This window comes from Rhinolophus ferrumequinum, chromosome 17 (assembly GCF_004115265.2).
Source record: "Rhinolophus ferrumequinum isolate MPI-CBG mRhiFer1 chromosome 17, mRhiFer1_v1.p, whole genome shotgun sequence".
Lineage (NCBI taxonomy): Eukaryota > Metazoa > Chordata > Mammalia > Chiroptera > Rhinolophidae > Rhinolophus > Rhinolophus ferrumequinum.
Genome location: NC_046300.1, coordinates 35,945,980 through 35,970,360, shown reverse-complemented (window position 1 = coordinate 35,970,360; position 24,381 = coordinate 35,945,980). Strand labels below are relative to the sequence as shown.

Genomic DNA, 24,381 nt, shown 5'->3' with positions numbered 1-24,381 from the left:
AAGGAAGGGCCCAATGACTCTTTGCCCAAGCCAACTTCTTCCTTCCCGCGACCCCCATCAGCTTAAAAGAAGAATGTCCACTTTCAGCCCTGCCTTGGCTCTGAGCCCAATTTCTGTGAATTATAGGACATAGCTCAGAACAGTACAAAAAAGGCACCTATAGAGAGAGGATTCCAGGAAGATGGTGCAGTCGGAAGCACCAGGAATCTGTCTCCCCACCTAGAAAACAACTGCACTGGCAGAATCTATCTGATTATATAACTTTTTGGAACTCTGTTGAGTCTATTGAAGGATTGCAACTTGCAGGGGAAATTAGGAGAGTAAATTGTAGTTAACTTCGGTCAATTTCAGCTCCTAGCATAATAGCAGCTACCCATTCCCCACTCCCAACCATAAGGCATGGACCGGAGCATGTGTCCGTGGAGCAGTTTACCCAGAGCTTTCAGGAGCCAGAATAGGCAAATGGGACCCTGTCCTCCAAATATCAGGGACCTGTGTTCTGATCTTTGATTTCTGATTCTGATCTCAGAGGTGCAGTTAGGGAGGTAGGTGGCCATTGTTATATTTCCCTCCATTGTTGCAAGGCCCTCCCCTACCAACCCAACATCACTCATCATTAGGGAAATGCATATTAAAACTGGAGTGACACACCACATTATGTGCATTAGGATGGCTACTATAAAAAAAACAACAGAAAACAAGTAGGTGAGGATGTGCAGAAATTGGAATCTTTGTGCACCATTAGTGGGAATGTAAAATGGCATAGCCACTGTAGAAAACAGTATGGGGGTTTCTCAAATTTTTTAAAATAGAATTATCATATGATCCAGAAATTCTACTTCTGGAAATATACTGAAAGAATGTAGTCAGATTTCAAAGAGATGTTTGTATACCCGTGTTCACAGCAATATTACAATAGCTAAAATGTGGAAATAATCCAAACAATGGAAGAATGGATAAACAAAATATAGTATGCACATACAACAGAACATTATAGAACATTATTCAGCCTTAAAAAGCAAGGAATCCTATCACATGCTACAACATGGATGAACCTTGAAGACATATGCAAAGTTTAATAAGCCAGTCACAAAAAGAAATACTGTGTATGAGGTACTTTGTCATAGAGACAGAAAGTAGAATGGTGATTGACAGGGGTTGGGGGAGGATATAATGAGGAGTAATGGTTTAGTAGGTATAGTGTTTCAGTTTATAAGATGAAAAGTTATGGACATCAACAGTGATGATGGTTGCACAACATTATGAATGTATTTAAACCACTGAACCACACATTTAAAAATGGTTAACTTGGTAAATTTTATATGCATTTTACTACAATAAAAATAAAGCTGAAAAAAAGTTGCCCATATTCTGTAAAAAATATCAAGATGGCTGGGTGGACTTCCATCTATGGCCGAGTAAAGAGTTCAAAATACTTTCTCCCTAAAAATCCACTATAAAACTGGGCAAAATTGTCAAATACAAACATTTCAGGGCTCTGGAATAGGACCAAAGAGTAACAAATTTAAAAGTGTTTATCAATGGAAAACTGCTAAATTTGAAATACAAATAGTGGGAGTCTATGACATTCTTAACTAAGTCTGCTACTATTGCCCACAACAGCTAAAGATGTCCATCAGGGTGAAAAAAAATATCACCAGACAGTAATTCAAATCCGTAAGAAGCAGGTAAGAGCACTAAAATTGGTAAATATGTGAATAAATATACAATACTGTGTAAACATAGTTCTCTTTTCTAAATACTTGAATATTTCAGATAAGTTTGTATAAAGCAATTAATTCTAACACATTTTTGTTGGGTTTATAAGCTATATTAACACATAAGGTATATTAACAATAACAGCACAAAGAAAGCTGGATAAAATGGAGTTATAGTGGTCCTAAGTTCCAATATTTTATCAGAATTAAGTCAGTATTAATTTGAAGTAGATTCTGACATATTAAAATATACACTGTAACCCTAGAAAAACTACTTTAAAAATTCAAAAATAGAATTTTTAAAAAGTCAAAGAAATTAGTCTATTGTGCTTAACATGAAAGAGTTGAATGACGTCACAAAGATAATGTAACAGGAAGCTCTAAGACTCCATCTCTCCACCAAAACAACTATTGAGCTAGCAGGAACTGTCTGAAGCAACTATTTTGGAACTCTGGAGATTAATGGAACACTTGTAGCACCCAGGGACTAACAGCAAGTAAACTTTAGTCAATTTCCGCATTTAGCATAACTATCATCCCTCACCCTATAACCCTGAGTCAGGCAGCCATGGGGATTGGCAGCCCGTGTTTCTAATGTTAGCGGGTGTCAGCATAGGCAATAACCCAAATTTTAGGGTTATGGGTTTTGATTACTGATCATAGATTTTGATCACTGCGGGACCTGCACAGAGGCAGGCCATTGTTTCAACCCTGACAGGCTCAAGCAGCTTCGCAGCTAAAAGGAGATTTAAGGAGACAGTTCATATCTTCTGGGAGCCAGACACTTAAGGAAATCTGTCAGGTCACTGGTTGACTGCATTGACAATGGAACTAAAACTTCAGTGACCACACTCAACATGGAACACATTTTGCAAAAAATAGCTTGGAAAAGTCACAAATGGCCAGATCCCAGCCCCCAACAAACAAAAATCAGCAATCTTTGAGGAATGGGACAATTAGATTTCCAACATTACCTAACATAATACTCAAAATTCCCAGTACTCAACAAAAATAATTACCAAACACAACACACAAAGAAACCGGCTAATATGGTTCAATAACAGGGTAAAAAAGAATTTCACAGAAACCATACCTGAGGAAACCCAGACACTGGAATTCTTAGTCAAAGATATTATATGAACTGTCATATATATTAAATGAACTAAAGGAAATCATGGGGAAGGAGGGGAATAAAGAAAACCAGGAAAAAACTGTCTGAACAAGATGAGAATGCCAATAAAGAGATAGAAATTATAAAAAGAACTTTTCAATTCTAGAGTTGAAAAGTACAACAAGTAAAATGAAAAGCTCACAAGAGGGGTTCAAGAACAGATTTCAGCAAGCAGAAGAAAGATTCAAAGAACCTGAAGATAATTGAAACCATCTAGTCTCAGGAAAGCTACAAAAAATAAAAATAAAAAAGGAAGAAAAATAAACAGAGCCTGATGGACCTGAAGGAAAGCTTCAAATGCACTAACATATACATTATAGGAAACTTAGAAGAAGAAAGAGAAAGAGATAGATAAAATATTTGAAAAAATAATGGCTGAAAACTTCCCAGATTTGATTAAAGATGTGAATATACACATCCAAGAATCTTAATGAACTCCACACAGGATGAATTCAGAGATCCACAATGAAGCACATTATTGTCAAACTGCTAAAACCCAAACACAAGCAGAAAAATTTGAAAGCAGCAAAACAGAAGCAACTCGTCACATACAAGAGAACCTCAATAAAATTAGCAATTTATTTCTCATCAGAAACTACAAAGGCCAAAAGGCAATGGGAATTTATAGTCTTGAAAGAAAAACTGTCAAATACATCCAGAAGAAATAGAAAACCTGATAAACCTATAACAAAGAAAGACTGAATCGGTAAACAAAAAACTACTTAAAAAGAAAAGCCAAGGCCCAGACTGCTTCACTGATGAATTTTACTGAACATTTAAAGAATTAATGTCAATCCTATGTAAGTTCTTCCCAAAAAATTGAAGAGGAAACACTTCCAAGTCATTCCATGGAGCTATAATTAGGACACCAAAACCAGAAAAAAAACAAGACTCAATAAAGCTGGGGGAAAAAATTCACATCAGCAAAACAAAAAAAAATACATCACAAGGTAACTGTAGACAAATATCTCTTATTAATACAGACTCAATAATACTCAACAAAATACTAGCAAACAAAACCCGGCAACTTATAAAAAGGATAACACACCATGACCAAGTTGGATTTATCACAGGAATACAAAGTTGGTTTAATGTTGAAAAATCAATTAATGTAATATACCATAACAATAGAATAAAGGACAAAAAGACAAAAAAACATTACTATCTTAGAAAGGCCTTTGACAAAATTAAACACCCCTTCATGATTAAAAAAACACTCAACAAACAAAAAGTAGAAGGGAACTTCCTCAACTTAATAAAGGGCATCTTAAAAAAAAAACTCAGCATCATACTTAATGGAAAAAGAATGAATGCTTTCCCTAATTTCAGGAACAAGACAAGGACATCCATTCTCACCACTTCTATTCAACATTATATTGCATGTTTTAGCCAAAGCAATTAAGCAAGAAAAAAAGAAAAGAAACAAAAGGTACCCAGATGAGAAAGGAACAAGTAAAACTATCTATTTGCAGAGACATGATCAAGTACATAGAAAAAACTAAGGAATCCACACATGAAAAAAATTAGAGCTAATAAAAAGTTTGGCAAGGCTACAGTAGGTATAAGACCCATATATAAAAATCAACTGTGTTTTTATACACTTGCAAAGAACAACCCAAAAAGGAAGTTAGCAAAAACAATTCCATTCATAATAGTATCAAAAATAAAATAGATATAAATAACAAAATAAATATGAGACATGTATGCTAAAAATTACAAAATATTGCTGAGATAAAGACGACCTAAATTTATGGAGAAATATTCCACTTACAAGGCGTGGAACTCAGTATGCTAAAATATAAATTCTTGCCAAAATGATCTACAGACTCAATACAGTGCCTATCAAATCTCAGCAGGCATTTCTGTCAGTTGACAGTTGATGCAAAAATTTACATGAAAATGTAAAGGACCCAGATTAGCCAATTTTTAAAAAGAATGAAGTTGGAGAACTTTACCCAATTTCAAAACTACTAGAAAGCTATAGTAACCATGACAGTGTGGTTGTGGTGCAAAGAGAAGTATATAGATCACTAGAATTGAGTCCAGAAATAAACCTGTACTTTTATGGTCAATTGCGCCCCAAAGTGCCCCAACCAATCAAGGGGGAAAGAGTGGTCATGTCAATAAATGCAGTAGGACAAGGATGAATTTAGACTCTGACCTCACACATATGCAAAAAATTAACTCAAAATGGATCACAGACCAAATCTAAGCTGAGCCAAACATAAAACTCTGTGGGAAAAAAAAAACACATTGGACAAAATTTTCATGACTTTGTATTGGGCAGAGTTCTCATATATGACAATAAAAGTCTGATCCACAAAAGAAAAAAATTGATAAAATAGACTTAAAAATTTTAAACTTTTGCACTTCAAATGCCACCGTTAAGAAATAAAAAGACAAGCCACAGACTGGGAGAAAATACTTGCAAATCACGTATCTATAATCAAGGACTTGTATCCAGAAATATAAAAAAACTCTTACAGGGCTGGCCCGGTGGCTCAGGCGGTTAGAGTTCCATGCTCATAACTCCGAAGGCTGCCGGTTCGATACCCACATGGGCCAGTGGGCTCTCTCAATCACAAGGTTGCCAGTTCAATAACTCGAGTCCTGCAAGGGATGGTGGGCTCCGCCCCCTGCAACTAAGATTGAACACAGCACCTTGAGCTGAGCTGTCGCTGAGCTCCCGGATGGCTCAGTTGGTTGGAGCACGTCCTCTCAACCACAAGGTTGCCGGTTCGACTCCCACAAGGGATGATGGGCTGCACCCCCTGAAACTAGCAATGGCAACTGGACTTGGAGCTGAGCTGCGCCCTCCACAACTAACATTGAAAGGACAACAACTTGACTTGGAAAAAAAAAAAAGTCCTGGAAGTACACACTGTTCCCCAATAAAGTCCTGTTCCCCTTCCCCAATAAAATCTTAAAAAAACAAAAACAAAAAAACTCTTACAACTAAAATCCAATTACAAAATGAGCAAAAGATCTGAATTAGACATTTTAGCAAAGAAGATACACAAATGATTAACATGTACAAGAAAACATGTTCAACATGAGAAGGAAGCAGAGAAATGCAAATTAAAACCACAGTGAGATACCACTAAAATGACTATGATGAAAAAGATTGACAATACTAAGTGTTAGCAAGGTTGTAGAGAACCTCAATACGTTGCTTGCGATAATGTAAAATGGTACAATCATTTTGGAAAAAAACTTGGCAATTTCTTAAAACTTGTTAAGACCCAACTCTTATAAGATACCTACTCTTAGGTATCTACCCAAGGGTTATGAAAACATGTCCACACAAAAAGTTGTAAACAAATATTCATAGCAGCACTTTTTTTGTTTCAAGAGTATCATTATTGCATTGTATAAATTTGTAATTACATATTCTTGAACAATATTGATGTGCAGATATGGTTATAATGCAACTGTCCCTAGAGAGCTAGTCTGTCTCCTCCCTAGTGCTGATAACACATTTTTCTACCTTGCCATCTAGCCATCCCCAAACCCCTTTTAATTTATAGTTTATACTATTTGATCCTGGCTTTATTGTTTATACTATCAACTCGAGTTTATCGTCTTGTACGCTTGTCCAGTGACTTGTAACACATTCTTTATTTTACTTCTTTTTCCTACCTGACCAGTACTAGTTAGATAATCTGCCGGATAGATCCCTGCCATTCCCTAACATAACTCTGCCATAATCAATTCATTTTTTTGCGTAGTATAACGTTTGTTCCTGCTCCCTTTTGCCTATAAAAGTTTTTATTTTGTACTGCTCCTTGGAGCTCCTTTTTTTCTACTAGTGAAAGCCATCAAATATTTTTTATTCCTCTTCACCTTTTTCAACCGCCCTCCCATCCCCCAACCCCCTCAGGCAACCATCAGTTTGTTCTGTTTCTATGAGTCTGTTTTCTTTTGTTTGTTCATTTGTTTTGTTTTTTTAGATTCTACATATAAGTGAAATCATACAGTATTTGTCTTTCTCTCACTTATTTCATTTAGTATAATAATCTCTAGGTCCATCCATGTTGTCACAAATGGCAACATTTCATTCTTTATTGCTGAGCAATATTCCATTGCATATATATGTATATATACACCATATCTTCTATATCCATTCATCTATTGATGAACAACACCTAGAGCGCTTCCTTACCTCGACTACTGTAAATAATGCTACAATGAACATTGGGGTACATATATTTTTTTGAATTAGTGTTTGTTTTCTTCAGATTAACACCCAGAAGTGGAACTGCTGGGTCATATGGTAGTTCTCTTTTTAATTTTTTAAGGAATCTCCATACTGTTTTTCCATAGTGGCTGCACCAATTTACAATCACACCAACAGTGCATAAGGGTTCCCTTTTCTCCACATCCTTGTCAATATTTGCTGATTTTTTTAATAGCCATTCTGACAGGTGTGAAGTGGTATCTCATTATGATTTTTATTTACATTTCCCTGATGATTATTATATCCATATATTATATTATTTAGCAAAAAAAAGAATGAATCACTAATACACAGTACAATATGACTGAACCTCAACAAATATTATGCTAAGTGAAGAGTCAGCTGCAAAAACTAGAGACAGAAAGCTGATCAGTGATTGGCTAGGGCTGGGCAGGAATTGACTGCAAAAAGGCAGGAGGGATCTTTTTGGAGGGAAAGGTTCTGCAACTGGATTGTGGTGATGGTCGCACAACTATAAATGTATTAAAAATCACTGAATTGTATGCTTACAATGATAGACTTTGTGGTTTGTAAATTATACCTCAATAAAACTGCTTTTAAAAATGTCAAGGCCATGGAGAACAAAAAGAAAACAACAACAAAAAACTGAGTAACTGCTCCAGATTAAAAGAGATTAAAAAGACAGGACAACTAAAGGCAGTACTTACCCCTGGATCAGATCCTAGCGCTGGGGGGCAGGGAGAACAACTATAGAGGGCTTTATTAGGATCATTTGATGAAATCAGAATAAAGGCCATGAATAAGAATAATATTGATGAATCAATGTTAAGTTTTCTTATTTTTATTATTGTACCCTGATTATGTGAGAGAATATCCTTGCTCTTAGGAAACACACAGTGAAGGATATGAGAGATAAAGGAGGCATAATCTCCAATTTACTATTAAATTTACCCCAATTTACTCTCAAAAAATATGCAAATATGTACATATGGAGAGAGAATGATAAAGCAAATGGGTAAAATGTAAAAAACAGGTGAATCTGGGTAACAATTGGTAAATCTGGGTACAAACATATGCGAGTTCCTTGTACTATTTTTATACTTTTCTATGAAGTTTGAAATTACATCAAAATAGTTAAAAAATAAAAAATAACAATATAGGCAGGAGGAAGTGGGTGGAGGTGTAGACATGACAAGCAAAATTAGCAACCAATTAATTAAGTAATGCAGAGCTTAAAGCCTATCGCTTGAAAACAAAACCCAACTGCCCAACCTATACTCATAAAGATGTGTTAGACTAGATGTTCTAAACTCTTGAGAAGCTCTAAAATATGATGGCTTAGTGCCACTTCTCTTAGGGCCACTCTTTCTTTCCTTCGTTTCTACCACAGGCATGACTTCCAGGCTAGGGGCCAACATAGACCTTTCAGGCTTAAACTGTTCTAGCCAAAGTCACCCAAAAAACTAATTCTCCCCAGTGGCTTATCCCTGGAGCTCAAGTTTAAAGAGTAAAAAGTAGGTTTAAGATCTACAAAGTGGCTTCTCAACTAACACGAGTGCTCCTACAACTAGCAGAGCATCTAACAAAGTAAACACACATTTTTCTGACTGCTCATCAAGGGCAGTAGCAAAGGATAAAAACCCTCATAAACCTGCAGGCCAGAGGATGGCAACAACAGCTGCCCTGATTATAAACAATGTCTGCCTGTCTCTTTCCTTCCTTCTCCCTCTTTCCTCCCCTCCCTGGAAATGCTGATCTGTCCCTTTTCTCGAGTTTCCATCTGGCAGTATCTCTCTCCTTTACCCCAATCTCCATTACTGTATCTCTCACAACATACTTCCTACTTCAAAAAATACATTTAATTTACTTTCGTGTTTTTCATTTCTCTTTAATTTTAGTCTGTAAGTAAACAGAAAGCTATCTGAAAAAATGTTCACCAATGTTTCTGAATGGTAAGATATGGGGTGATTTCTTTTTTGTAATAAACTTGAACTTTGTATTAATTATCTTTTGTGTTTTAACCACAAAATAAAAAGCAATGCATTTTTTAAAAATTCCTAATTCTAGCAAATCAGTTCATTTTAACCTTTTATATTCCCTTACCCTACTTTTGAAAAAAAAGAAAAACGTTTAAGCAACTTTCCTTGATGAATGATCTTTTATTGTTTTCCCTTATGAGTGGCCCTCTATGAGAAAAAAAGAAAACCCTCCCCACCTACTCTCTCTAGCTTTTCATCCACCCTTCAAGCCATTCCCGGTGACACAGAAAGGAGACACAGAACAGACACAATGGGGCAGAGAACAATGACAGATGGGAAAGCTCTGACAAGGACACAGCTTAAAGAGCTAAGCTCTGTACTTTTTTACTCTCTAGTCTCTATTGACCAGTTTCTCACCAGAAAGATGTCTGCATAGCCAGCCAGAGATTCTACTCCCTCTTGAATCCGTGCTCCCCCAGAGTCATTCAGTCCAATCACTGGAGCCCCCACCGTCATGGCTTGGTCCATGATCTGGGACAGCACAGAAATTTTTAGTGAGACAACTAATCCTCTTATCAAAAACAGCACTTACAAAGCATGACAGTGTTTTCTGGAAAATGTTCTAAGTGCACCTTTTACAACAGGAGTAATACTGGTTTCATTCCCCATGATGATTGAGAACAAGACATTTAAAGGGATAATTAAAGCCCCTCCCCCAACATCCAAGAGCCAAAGCACTTCTCATTAGCAGGGGATAAGACTGCTCACGGCAATCATGTCTAGAGCCACAGGCCCAGGCTATACAGTCATATACCTCATAAGGACATTTCAGTCAACAATGGACCAATATATGATAGTGGTTCCGTAAGATTATAACGGAGCTGAAAAATTCCTATTGCTTAGTGATGTCATAAAGTGGTAACACAACACATAAACTCACGTGTTTGTGATGTAAACAAATCTGTGCTGCCAATCATACTTGGAAAAGTATAGCATATACAGTACATAATCCTTGATAATGAACAACTATGGCCCTGGTGTATGTATTTACTATACTACACTTTTTATTGTTATTTTAGCATGTACTCTTTCCACTTACTACAAGTTTGCTGTAAAACAGTATGTTGTTACACCAACAGCAGCCTCATACATCCTGTCCTTACTGCATCTCTTAATTGCATCATTTTCTCTTGTGCTTAATTTAATCCCGTGTTGTTTTGTACAGTAACATGCTGTGCAGGCTTGTAGCCTAGGAGGAATAGGCTCGACCATACAGCCTAGGTGTGGAGTAGGCGCTAGCATAGAGGTTTGTGTAAGTGTACTCTGATGTTTGTACAACAATGAGATCACCTAATGATGCACTTCTCAAAAGCATCTCCGTCATTAAGTGGCATATGACTGTAGTCTTTTTCAGCAGCCAGTTCTGTTCCTGGTTATTCTTTTGAAAGAGCTAATAGTCGATAGAATGGCAAAGAAGTATTTTCATGAAAGTAATTGTGGACCCATCTATTAAACTGAGGCCAGGCCCAGGCCTGCTTTTACTACTTCTAATGAGACAGATTTTCCTCATGGGTCAGTAGCTGACAGCCTAACGAGCAACATTCCTAACAGCCCTTAAAAGTCTACAAAGCACTTTCACTGCCATTATCTCATGTTATAATCAAAACAGAGATAGTAAAAAGAGAAAAATTAGGAGGATTTAAAAGGTAGGTGATTGGCCCAGAGTCTCAGGAATAATACATGCAGGACCATGTCTAGAATCCAGGTGTTCATTACACACAGAGAAGCCCTGCCCAGCTACTAACAATCAACTCTACCTTTAACTCCATAATTCTCCAAATATGATCTACACTTTCATTCATCTCCAGAGCATCTCCTCTCTACTACCAGTGTTTCTTAAATACCACTGTGTAATCCTTGTACTGCTCTTTATCTTTTGGCATCTGGACTCTCCACCTAGACCGTGGGTTCCTTAGCTGGGGTCCTCAGAACCCCAAGGCATCTGTAAATACATTTCAGGGAGTCGATGAACTTGGATGGGAAAAATATTTACATCTTTATCTTTATTAACTCTAGCCAATCTTTAGCATTTACTTCAGTCATGAACACAGGCAAAAAAAACCCGACAGAAATATTAGAAATACCTGTCATTAATACTTTGTCATTAATAAAATACTTTGTCATTAATAAAAGCCACAGATATCTGTGTCACATTAAAATTGTTGTACATATCTTGAAATATCATTTTCATTCATGCCTATCTGAAGTTGTAGCAGTTTAGATCCACTGCTAAATCTTGTTATTTAATACATTAATAAGGAAGCACATATATTACAAATGTGATTTTTTAAAAATATTTTTAATCCTTTGTAGTTCTACGTATTTTATTTTAATCCCTGTAAAAAGTGAGAGTGCAGACTTCCAAAGGCATCCATGGTATAAAAAAATGTTAAGAACTTCTGCCCTGGACTGAAGACACCTTCAAGTCAGCACCATACCTTGCACAACTCTACCCCACCCTACACACTCAGCTCAGAGTCTTGCGCCCCAAAGATACTCAATATACACTATGTGACTGACGAAAAAGTACTGGGTTTGTTACCACTATGAAATACTTACTTTGCAGACCTTTTGGGCATGTGCTCCTGACAGACTGCCTCCAAAAACTGTAAAATCCTAAAAAGAAAACAATTAAATCAACAAATACAGTGACTAGCCAGAGATGAAGAGTCAGTAGGAGGAGGAAATAGAAAATTCATAAAGTTTTTAAAGGATTTTCAGAAGTTTAAAAAATTAGAAAAAAATCTGATATATAAATTATTCCATAGAATAGTGAAAAAATTTCTCAAAGGGAGTTCATGTATTGTGAAGAGCAAAAGACCCTGTGTTTGCTCTGTAAAAATGACTTGTAGCTCTGAGGAAAGGAAAACTTTTCATGCAGAATTCACCCAAACATCAGATTATATGGATGTCAAACAGTGGGGCACTTCTATTACTAGGAAACATTTGCGGTTAAGGGAGGTGAAAAAAGTGAATCAGAGCCCTCACTGCTTCCTCTTGCTTATAGCTTTTCATTACCTTCTGATGTAAAGGGCTTCTTGTAGGAAAGCCTTCCTTCCTAAAACTCCCGCAAAAAGACAGTGGTAAATGAAAAACAGATTCAGCCTTAGGGCAAAAAAAGGAAAACAGAAGCAGAAGAGACACTGAACAAATCTGAGGAGAAATGAAAGCATAAGCAGAATATAACTTAAAGGGACCACATAGAAGCCTATATACTTGCAGCAAGAGTAACCACAAGGAGGGGACAATTCAGGAACCCTGGAAAGTGGGGGTAAGGAGGGAAAAAAAAATTCCGACCGAAAGTCTGTGTCAGAAGCTGTTAGACCCCAGAGGGCCTCTCCTTCACAGTGAGAGAAAGGTTTATTCTCTAAAAGAAAACTTAAACCAGAGGGGTTCTGGACTCACAATCACCAGCCACAAAAGAAGGCAAAAGTGAAGCTGAAAACAGGTGGGATTAGGAGCCTGTACACTAAATGATGAGCCAGCTCTGGCTCCTTCTTTCCCCTTACTCTCCTCCTGCCAAAACACACCTATTAGCAGGCAAGAGACTAAAGCTGCTTCTCTGGAAAAACAGAAGCTCCCCAGAAAAAAGGCCTACAGATATTAACATTTTGGACAGCACTACCAAAAACGCTGGCTCCTCTCTCCCACCCTTAGTATCCTCCGGGGCCTATTTCAAATGCCTCATTTTCCCTAAAGCTTTTCTCAAACTTGGATGTGATCTTCCCTGGTCCTGAGCCCACAGTAGCTGCCCGGAAACTCTCTAGCCCTATCTATACTGTAGTCACTCCTGTTCTTCCCCATTCTATCTACAAAACGATTAGCGTGTTCAGGGCAAGAACGGTCCCAGTTATCTCCGCCTCCTCCGCAGGTCCACCTTACCTCATAGGCATAAGAAGTTCTCAAAAGTATCAAATTCGATGAATTGTTGTATCTACTTCATAGGAGAATACTGCATCCAGAAAACACAACTTTCTGTTCTAGCTACCTTATTAACGGTTCCTTCTGTACAAATTTTTGCCTAGCTCTCAAAAATTACAAAAAAACCCAATGATGATTCCTTCCAGTTAAGCATTTGGCAGACCCACTTATCAGAGTTTTAAAACATTTCAAAGGTAATTCCATTGGCAAATGAGTAGTATCTAAATAAAATCAATTTAAAATTAGCCAAGCATAATTATTTTAATACCAAACCCAGAAAACATTTTAGGTTCCCCAACAAGCTCTATAACTTTAGGTCTGTTAAAGGAACTAAATACTTAGAATTATATACAGATTTCTACCTCTCAGGAGGGGAAAAGAAAAATCAAACCCAAAACATCATACATGTTCTTTGTGTTCCTTTTCTATTGCTGCTGTGACAAATTACCACAAATTTAGTGGCTTGAAACAACACAAATTTATTACCTTACAGTTCTGCAATTTAAAAGTCCTACCTGGCTCTACTGAGCTAAAAACAAGGTTAGCAAGGCTGGGCTCTTTTCTGGAGGCTCCAGGGGAGAATTTGTTTTCTTGCCTTTTCCAGCTTTTCGAGACCATCTGCATTCCTTGGCTGATGACCCCCCTCTCCATCCCCTAAGCCAGCAACAGCAGGTCCTGCCCTTGGCACATCCGTCAGTCTGACCTCCTCCTCTGCCTCTCTCTTCCATTTTTAAGGATACTTGTGATTACATTGGACCCACCTGAATAACCGAGGCTACTCTCGTTCAAGGTCAGCTGATTAGCAACATTAGTTCCATCTGAAAGCTTAATTCCCCTTTGCCATGTAAGGTGACATAGTCACATGTTTCAGGGATTAGGACTTGGATATCTTTAGGGGGCCATTATTCTGTCTACTGCATTCTCCTATGGTCTCTGTATAAAGAAACTGTTTCGATGCAGCCTGATAAAACTTGTTTGAACACTTTCATGAAAGCCCCAAACACAGGGGCCTATGGTTCTGAGAGTCAAGGTCCCTCCACCCAGGCTGCATCGAGGTCTTTCAGGTCCACACACACTGCTCAGGACAGCTGCCCTCAAGGCACATATCCAACCTGCCAAGAGGAATCTCACTCACTCAGAATAAATCCCTGATTCCTGGGACTTACATGACTACTGCCCTGCGATTTTTCCTCAAAGAGACCAAAGATTCTTTCTCCCTCAGGAAAAAACACACAGTATAATACTGTGGACATGTGCACTGAAAAATAGTAAGTGAATCCCTCCTCTGCCCCAAACTACATGTAAATTTTCATACCCAAGACTGGTTTCTTCTCACATTATTTTGCTCCTGGCTCTGCCCTCAAGGAAAACTCCACCTGTTAGAGTTAAGAAATACCTGACTGAAGACATAAACCAATCTTCCATTGATTCGGCCCCGTCCAGTGACCACACTGTCTCCAGGAAACTACCAGAAAAACAAAAAATAAAGGTTAAAAAACACAAACACTCCTTTTAATGAATTTAGCAATTATGCCCCAATAAAAGAAACGCCCCCCCAAAAAAAACACCACCCCAAATTCCTTAAAATTCAGTATGAATTAGGAACCTGAAAGAATCTTTCCTTCCCCCCTCAGTTCTGCAACAGCAAGCACTGGGCTACTGTTTCATCAACAGTAATGAGGGGCACTGGAGTCTCAGGCCTCATCCTCCTTCCTAAAAGCAGAATAATCGAGACACCAGCCTAGGGCTGTTACTACCAAACACTCACAGGAAGAAAGACATATCAAGAAACATGGCAACTTCTACAAAGATCCACACTCCACCCCCAAACCTTAAAGAAGCAAAGCCATCATCATTTTGCTTGAAATCCTGGTAATGGCTCAAGTGGAGCCAGCTGGTTTGGTGCCAACTTTACACATCTTTGGTCACAAATAGCATTTATGCAGAAGAACACTGACCAAAAGTGAGTCCAAAGAACTCTGTGCACTGATGGAGAACACCCAATTGAAGAAGTGTCAGTGACTCTGACCTCAAAAACTCCAAGGCATAAACTTAAAGTTATCAAAAGAGGCAAGTAAGTGGTCAGCCTTAGAGGTCAATGGTGCTTAGACCAGAATGAAACGAAAAGACATTGTGGGGACAGAGTCCCAGAGAGCAGTTTCCAGGCTCTCGGCCTCACGTGGAAAGGTGCTGGCTCAGGTAGTAGTTGGCCATCAGCTGTAACCAGTTAGCCATTGGCCACTGATATAACTGCCGTGGCTGAGCCAGCAAGCAGGGACTGCAGTTAGCAAGCGGGGCTTGGTTGGTTGGTGAGCAGAGCAGAGCAGAGCAGAGCAGCGCTGCGGACGGCAGGTTGTGGATCGTGCAGCTCCTGCTTCCTGTGTCTCCAACTCAGTCGCCAGCGAGAATATAGTGGAATGACTCCCCTATCTATGGCTCCATGGGTGTTCCTTTTTGGCCTCACCATATCCTGCATTCTTATGTGGGGAACGGGACTAGAGACCCCGCATGACAGATATTTTCACCTTTCCTTCCAAGTTTGTTATTCTATACCTGCAAAAACTATGAACCCACAACCGGAGCCCTGGGAACTGGGCCACAGTCCCACTGCACAAGCTATGAGCAGTCCACTTACATTCCTTCATCCGCAGACAAAGGTAAGTGGGGGAGCCTGGAGGCCACAGTAGTGCTTCCCCAGAAACACTCCTGCATTCCAGGACCCCAACCTTGAAAAATTTTCAATGTATCCTGAGGTCCAGAAGGATTTCATTAGTCTAATGGGTAGGACAGCAGGGACACAGCTGGAAAGTCCAACTTGGAGGCTCACACCACCATCGTGAATAGATACCTTATTCTTATCAGCAGCCATTCCAAAATCTGAACATCTGTGTTCCACAAACATGTCGCTCTCAACAAAACTGCCAGGGTCCAGCAAGAGACTTATCCGCTCTCTGGCTGTTAGCTTCCCCTAAAATGCAACAAAAATCATTTAGTGATGTCATCATAGACAAAGTCAGTAAGCAAGGAGTGCTCGTGGGAGGATCAGGACAGGTTTTGTGCCTTCACCCCTTGAGAAAGCCTCTATTCCATCAACCTTCCCAGTTAGGAAATCAGAATAGATAGGGTACTCCAAGAGCCACCAACAGTGGAAGGCACATAAGGAAGGACGAAATGGTGGAGAAGTGGGGGTAAGGAGAGCCTGACCCTGGAACAAGATAATTAGTTCCACAAACATTTACTAGAGACCTAAGGAGAAGTAAAAAGAATGGAGAAGCAGGAGGTGGAAAACTGAAGCAGGATTAGTGAAAGGTCTGAGACTACACCCCCAGATTCATAGGTTTCTTCTCGGGAACCCCACAGAAACTCATTATCACTAGGGTCCAGCCCCAACGACACTTCTAAGACTATTTCTTGGTTCTTTTCCTGCCTCCTCCATGGGTTTCTCCTACTAACCTACAATGGGGCTCTTTTGAGGGATTCTACTCCTGACAGTGATGTTATGATACAGAGACAACCCTACAGCAGGGAGTGGCTGAGAAGAAAAGGAGTGGGACAGAGAGTGATAAAGAACTCACCTTGAGAAGAGTAAACAAATGCATTGTAGAGGGGGTGAGGTTGGAGCCTTCAACCTATCAAGAGCTTCCATCGCTTGGGTCCCCAAGCCCTCAGACCAAGCCAAATACCCAAGCCCACGGTACCTCCTCCCTATCAAAAAACACCTCAAATTGGCTATATTTTTCCCCGAAGAAAGTAGCCAAAGCCGGTGAGGTCATGTTAAAACAAACAGGCAATCCTGTATTTCTAGACTGTTGTGTAAAGTAGAACAAGCTTTCAGGAAAGCAACTTGGAGATACACACAGAGTGCCAAAAAAAATGTATACACATTTTAAGAAAGGAAAATTGTATTAAAATTGTAGTACTCAATATAGTCGTATATATCGATATATATACATCAATAACAAAGATGAATACAAGTCACGTTTGACTTCTGCAATTACAAGAGGTGCTCAAAGTGGTTACCGTCAGCGTCCAGACACTTCTGATTATAGTGAACTACTGCTTGAGCAATGTTGACCGAAGTGTCCACTTGTATACATTTTTTGGCACCCTCAGTAGAAAGGTCAGACAATTAAGTTCACAAACTTAAAAGTTCACGAACTTAATTGTCTGGCGATATATATATATATATGTATATATATGTATATATATACATATATATATACACACACACATACTGGGGGTGCCAAAAAAATGTATACACATGACTTGTATTCATCCTTTGTTATCGTTATAGAGTATTACAATTTTAATAGTTTTTTCCTTTCTTAAAATATGTATACATTTTTTGGCCCTCCCCCCCTTTCTCTCTCTCTCTCTCTCTCTCTATATATATATATATATTATATATATAATATATACATATAATATATATATATATATATATACACATATCTCAGAGTGTTAAAATATTCGTATCTTTTGACCCAGTATGACCCAGTAATTCCATTTCTGGGAATCTATCTTAGGAAAGTAGTCCAAAAATTGTTTATAATGAGGGGAAGAGTGGGGGTTTACATCACTCCTGACTTGCCTCCTGCCTAAGTCTGCTTCAGCAAAAGAAAAACAGCTTCTGGAGGCTGCATATAAACATAGTAGGATCTGCCTACTGGGTTGGGGGAGGTGATGTTCCAGGAGGAGCAACTTGCCCCAACAGAAAGTGCAGGGGGGCATTGACTGGCCTGTCCAGAGGATGATCTCAAGTTTCCCTCACCCCAGACAGAGCCATCCAGGGGAGAGACGGAAGGCACTCCTGGCACCACACGCGATCAACCAAATTTATATGTCATTCCCAAATGTCCAAAAGGAACTGTCACCTTCAGGCCCTTGTCAAATGGGATTTTACATTATCTAAATCAAAACTCAATTTAGACTCAAAGAGCTGGTTCAAATCTCCTCATTGAAGACACCAGCCCTCAACCCTAGTCACTTCCCATACTTGTGAGTGTGCTCAGTGCCTTTCACCTCTAAATTTCACTCCTGCACTGTCCAGGTTGGTTACTTAATGCATCCAGCAAATGGGTACCACACACGTGTCAGAGATGAAGGAAGCGGGTCTAGTTCCAAGTCTCAGGTAACCGATCTGAGCCTCAGTTTCCTCTGCTGCTAAATGGCCAATCCAGTATATCTCGGAAAGACGGCTGCAATTCTCCAGTCAACATCCAATGGTGGGTGGCAGCACCTCGGCTGCTCACTCCATGCAAACATCTAAAGTAACCTAATGGGGTGGCCGGTTAGCTCAGTTGGTTAGAGCATGGTGCTAATAACACCAAGACTGCAGGTTCGTAAATAAATAAATAAAATAAAGTAACCTGAGCAGTCCCAGAAAAAACACTTGCTTCTAATGCGTGCTTTTCCTACCCAGCAAGTTGATGCACACTGAGACCCTAAAGGGGTTCAGCTGGTGTGCTAGGGGCAAAGGTCCCACAAATTCCCTGCAAGCACCACACACCCCACCCGACTGATGTGAGTTTGCCTATGTTAGTTCCCCTGCCATATGTCTTGATTTTACTGCTTCTATAATAGAGCAAGTACCAGTCTTTCATGGAGCATGAGCATAAGCAGAATTTTTTTAAAAATTAAGCGCCTATCATTGCTTCACTATCTTTATTCTAATATGATTGTGAGGGGAGAATTATTACTATCTTCTGTTTAGAATTGACTCCTAAAGATTAGTAACTTGTCCAAAAGTTTATAGCTGTTAAGTGGTGAGCTGGAAGTGGTGAGCCGCTTAGAGCCCAGCCAGGTTCATCTAAAATTCCAAAGGAAAAGCAGAAAGTGATAAAGCACAATGGTGCTTATCTTCTGCTTACTGGCCTCTTAGTGGAAGGTAAAAAGTTCTCAAGGTGAACCTTCTCGTCCCCGCCCCTCCCCAGCTTCGCGCGGATTGGCTGAGAGGCCTTCGGAGCTGCGAGCCAGGCACGTTGTGATAGGTCGCGAACGCCAAGGCAGGATGGCCTCGGTCCCTTCCGGACTTACTCGCTTATGCTGCGCTTCAGTGCGGCGCTGGCCCCCTCCCAGCAGCGCGGCACGGCGCTTGTTCTCGATGCGCTCGTTAATGGAGACTGGCTGGCTGCACAGGCTGCGGACCGCAACGCGGAGACCGCTCACCACAACGCCGAGCCTTGCTCCAGCCGCTGCCACGCGCATTGCCACCGCCATTTTTTGTTCCGCCGGCGCACCCCCAGCCAACGCACCTGAGTACGCATGTGCGTCTGTCGTGACTACAGTTGGGTCTGCGCCTGCGCAGCGTGGACTGGATGTAGGGAGCCTGTGGTCTGGAATGCCGAGCGAGCTTGCGAGGCCGCCCTAGAGCGTCATCCGAAGAATGGGACTGGTTCTCCAATCTCGTGCTTCCTGGCTACAGAGAAGGTGACCTTAGTCTTTGCTCTTCCCTGGCTACACATCCTTCAGAAAATTAGTAAATAATGAGTTAACCAACATTTATTGAACACTGGACAGGGTGTGGTTTAGCTTATTATCCTGATTTCACAGATGAGGTAAATGAAACAGAGGTAGAGTGATTTGATCATGACTAAAGGTGGAGCCAGGATTCAAACACAGAGACAGACCATGTGCCACCTAGTATTGAGCTCTTAACCTCTAGTGAATGATTCTCGAGTGTGTGGGCCCAGCAGCTTCAGCATCACTTGGGAGCGAGTTGGAAATGCAGGCTTTCAAATTCTCAGACTCCATGCCAGACCTACTGAATCAGAAATTCGGGGGGGGATGGGGTGCAGCCAACAATCTGTCTCAATACATGACCTAGATGATTTTGATGATTTCTAGACTTTGACAATGACAGCTCTTGGATTTAGAACTGAACTGTTGGGAGCTTGTTGGCATATTTCCCCAACAAACAGGCAGGTCTTCAAGGCAAAGAACGCGATGTGTGTTTCACATCCTTAGCCACAGAAACTGCTAAAGTTGATCATTAACCTCTCCGAGCTCCAGCTCACAGCCAGGGCCTTCATAAAGTCCAAACTCTGGCCCAAGACTTTAATGTTAATGCCATTCAATTCAGCAAGCATTTTTGAGCACCTACTGCATGCCAGGAACTAACCACCAGTACTTAAGCTTCCTGGAGTAGGAATTGTTCACCTAGGTGTTCAGGAAAGCTGAGTGTCCAAGGCCTTAAGTCATGTGGCTGAACAAAATCATGTGTCTGACTCCATTGTGAGTGCTCTTGGCCCTGCATTTGGGTCCCTACCTTAAGGACAAAAGATTAGCCTGGTAGCACAGGGGAGAATTTAAGCAAGGCTCGATGTGTCAAGGAGAATATCTCTGAGAAGGTAACTGCATGCCAAGGTACACAAGCAGTGTGAGCAAAGGCCTGGCATGTTCAGATTTTCTCTCTCTGTCTCTCTCTCTCTCTCTGTCTCTCTCTCTCTCTCTCTCTCTCTCGCTCACACACACACACACACACACACACACACACACACACACAAACAGTTGTGTCCCCAGCTTTGGCCGGAAATGGTGGTAAATGAGACTGGAAAGCGATAATGGAGTTAGATTATAAGGAATTTTACCATGTTCAGAAATTCGGACTTGATTTGGGCTCGGGACGCTTTTGTCCTAAAGTGCTTTGTAGATCCTCTCCTATGGCACATCTCACACCATGTTAAGATTGTTTAGCTCTCTCCCAGCTAGATTTCCAAGCCAGAGGGCAGGGACCATTGCTGGCTTACTCACCAGTGTGGCTCCTGCACCTGGAACAAGGCCCAACACATAGGAGGCCTTCAGAATGTATTTGTGGAATTACTTTGAGCTAGAAAATAGGCATTTGCATGTGGCTCTAGAGAGTTTCTCCTACACTTATACATCCATCCAGGTTCTGCTTGGGTATCATCTCTCAAGGCAGTCTACCCTGATCCTCCGTCTGCCTGGATTAGGGTAAGTATTGGTCACTCAGGGAGGCACAGATTTTTTCTTATTTAACTTTGAATAACCAGTGTTTAGCAGAAAGCCCAACACAAGAGGACCCATAAACAACTATTAAACTGCACCTAAGTGCTCCCTCCAGGTAGTTCTCTCTCCTTCCCCTTCTTTTTCCCCCTTTTTCCATTGTTCCTTCTCATTGTCCTAGGGCTTTACCTATGGGTACTCCATACATTGTTCTATAGATATATAATTTTATTCCTCCCACCTCAGATGCAAGTCCCAGCCTTGGGGTGGGGGTAAGGGGTAGGAGGAAAATTGAACTATCCAGTAATTGCTCTCTAGAATCTAAGCAGACTCTCAGCCGTTTTGCTGTTTGTAGTCCTCCTTGCTGGGTTGCTATGTTTAAGTTATTTCTCCATTTTGAGACAGGAGTCATTTTGATCTGGGAATTGTATGCTAGTCAGTGACCATTGTCAGAAAGAATGGCTTCAGTAGAAGGAAGGAGTAAATTTGGAAGATGTCACACATATTTAGAAGAGTGTGTTAGTCTGGGTCTTCTGAGAAGCTGCCAAGAAGGCAATTAAATATACAAGAAATCAATTAGGGGAACCACCTGGGAGAGGCTGGGAGAGCAGAGATTGCAATGCAAATCTGACCCCCAGTATTATGGTACCATAATTCAACTCACCTCCAATCTCTGCTTCCATCTTCAGATGGCCTTCTTCCTTGTGTGTCTCCATGTCTGTGATCTACCTCCCCTTTGTCTTGTTAGGACAGCAGTCTTTGGATTGAGGGTCCACGCTAAAGCCAGGATGATCTCATCTGGAGATCATTAATTTGATTACATCTGCAAGACTCTATCCAAATAAGGTCACATTCATAAGTACCGGGAGTTAGGGCTTGGACATATCTTTTGGGGGGACACAATTCACTACACTACACTAGGTCATGGCAGATTCTCGCTGCTCCTTGCTGATCTCCTCAACTCCATCTCTGCATGTCCAAATCTCATGCATCCAATTCCAAACACAACTTCTTCCACAAATAATTTCCACAATTTCACATTATAAGCAACCTCTCCTTTCTTTAAACTTGCATCTGATTTTTGTTCCTAATTTATAGCTTTTATCAATGTCTACCTTTTATTGGGGCTGTCTATGTAAGGGAGTCTTACGTTTTCTTTGGTTAACCTGGGTTGCAAAAAGTACTACCCAAGCATCTCATCAAAAGCAGACCACTTTTGATTTGTTGGTCTGGCTAGAACCATTTATGTTGCTCCTGCCACCACTGAACATGCTGCCCTAGCCTCTCTACCCTAAAGGTCCCTGTCTTTCTCAGCCAAAAGAACCTTAATGATTCTTAGTGATTCTTCTTCCCTAACCAGTTCCCTGTCTTCCTAACTCTTAGCTTCTTCTTTTCCCCAGACCTCTGCTCAGCAACCTGCCCCTTCTCTACTTCCCCCTCCCAATTTCCCACCTTGTTCAGCCCTGTGAAGCACAATTCTCCTACTCAGACCACCAGTTGCCTCCCTATTCTCTCCTCCACCAGTTTAGTCCTTCACTTGAAGCTCTCCTACCTTATCCACCTGGCCCACTAGATACCCTTAACTTTCTCCGATAACATTCCCTTTACCTTCTTGCTTTTCCTGATGGCATTAGTTCCCTCACTTCTAATACCCAACATGCTTTGCATCCCACAAAATCACTGCATTCTTCTTTTATCTTCCCTAGTTTGTCCCTACGTCTATGAGTACATGCTTGATATGTTGCATTAAAATGACTCATTCAGATTTTGCCGACCTCACTCTTCCCACCCACATTACACTCCAATTCTGTTTGTACTTATACCAGATGATGGGTTTGGGATGTATGTGATCAAAATTGTGATATACTGGGTATCCCTAGCTGGACTGGTAGAAGATATGAAAAAGGTATGAATTTGGAGAAAGAGACTTTGAGCTCACAAGAAGTTCCAGTATTGCCTTCGGAATATACTGATTCTACCACCCTTGAGAATGCCCTTTCGCATTTCAACCAAAAGAGCCTTAGTGATTCTCTCCATTTCTGGATACTGGGTTGTATTTAAGCTAAAATGCAGCCATAATATAAGAAATACTCTTTCTTTTTTCCTTATCCCCCCTCTTCCAACAGCTTAGAAAATTCTAAGACAAACATCATGATACTAGATTAAGAAATGTTTCTTTTTAATTAGTAGCTTCTCTTCAAAAAAATTTCTGCTACAATTCTAAAAGGCTAGATGAATTATGCTAATTTCACAATTATTTCTATTATAATGGATAATGATAAGTATTTAGCATGCTGTTCTAAAGCAATTAAGGTGAACATCTAGAAACTGGAAAAAGATTAATTATTCATATATGACTCTCCCCTGGATTATGAGCTGTTTAGAGTAAGGATTCTATAATTTTTATTTCTATGTCACTAGTGCCCAATGGTTCCTGATACATGGAAGTTATTCAATCACTGAATGAACTTTGTTTCTTCCTACTCCATTGTCACTGGAAAAAATGGAATTATCTGACCCTCAGCTCTGTCACTAGGGGCAATTTGTTTCTCATGGAGCATGGGAAACCTATTGTTTCCTGAGGGTGTTGCTGACATTTGAGACATACTAAGAACATCAAAGCAATAAAGGTAATTAGGGTTTGGTTCATCTCCTCCAACTCTCCCCAAATTTCAATCTTGATTGATGGAAGTGTTACACTGAGTGAATGAGAGAAGGAAGGAAAGTTGGGAAGAAGCATTTAGACTGCAGTACAGTCTAAGGAAAGTCAGCAAGAGCGATGAATGAAGTGATACCACAGTGTACTCTGCTATCACACAGAGTTTGTTATTTTGTCAACAAGGAAGGAAGGAAGGAAGGAGAGGGAGGGGAAGGAGGGAAGGAAGGAAGAAAGGAAGGCAGGAAAGTAGGAAGGAGAGGAGAGGAGACGGAAGGAAGGAGAGGGAGGGAAGGAGAGAAAATAAGAGAAATAAAGCAAGAAAGGGGAAAGGGGAGGGGAGGGAAAGGAAGGAAGGGAAGGACAAGAGAGGAAAAAGAAAACACATACTGTTGGAAGTCTTAGAAAACAGCTGCAATAGAACTTTCTTTACATCTCCTTTTATATGTAGGAAGTGATTAAGTATATACTGTTGGAATAGTCTTCACTATCCAGAATCTGTCATAGACTAGAAGAGGCCCTAGAAAGAAGCGCTGCACTAATTAAGAGTTTGTGGTGTTCTGGGGCATTGAAAAACATGCTTTGATGCCATCACTATTCCAAGTGACACAAGTAGTGTGCCTGTGAAAATCAGTTAATCTCTTTGAGTTGCAATTTTCACATTTACAAATGGAAATAATAATACTGACCCTACAGAATAGTTGGAAGGATTA

At 40.2% G+C, this 24,381-nt stretch overlaps 1 protein-coding gene across 1 annotated transcript in view; it reads right to left on the bottom strand.

Moving 5' to 3' along the window:
- The window catches only part of PCCB (propionyl-CoA carboxylase subunit beta), a 48,255-nt gene extending 28,923 nt beyond the window's left edge, over positions 1-19,332 (bottom strand). The window contains exons 1-5 of the mRNA XM_033131989.1: positions 19,084-19,332; positions 15,896-16,015; positions 14,444-14,512; positions 11,686-11,742; positions 9,484-9,597 (exon numbers count right to left, since the gene is read on the bottom strand). Of these exons, the coding sequence (XP_032987880.1) occupies positions 9,484-9,597; positions 11,686-11,742; positions 14,444-14,512; positions 15,896-16,015; positions 19,084-19,266 (543 nt within the window). The 5' untranslated portion in view covers positions 19,267-19,332. The remainder of the gene's footprint in view (positions 1-9,483; positions 9,598-11,685; positions 11,743-14,443; positions 14,513-15,895; positions 16,016-19,083) is intronic.
- Positions 19,333-24,381: the final 5,049 nt, after the last annotated feature.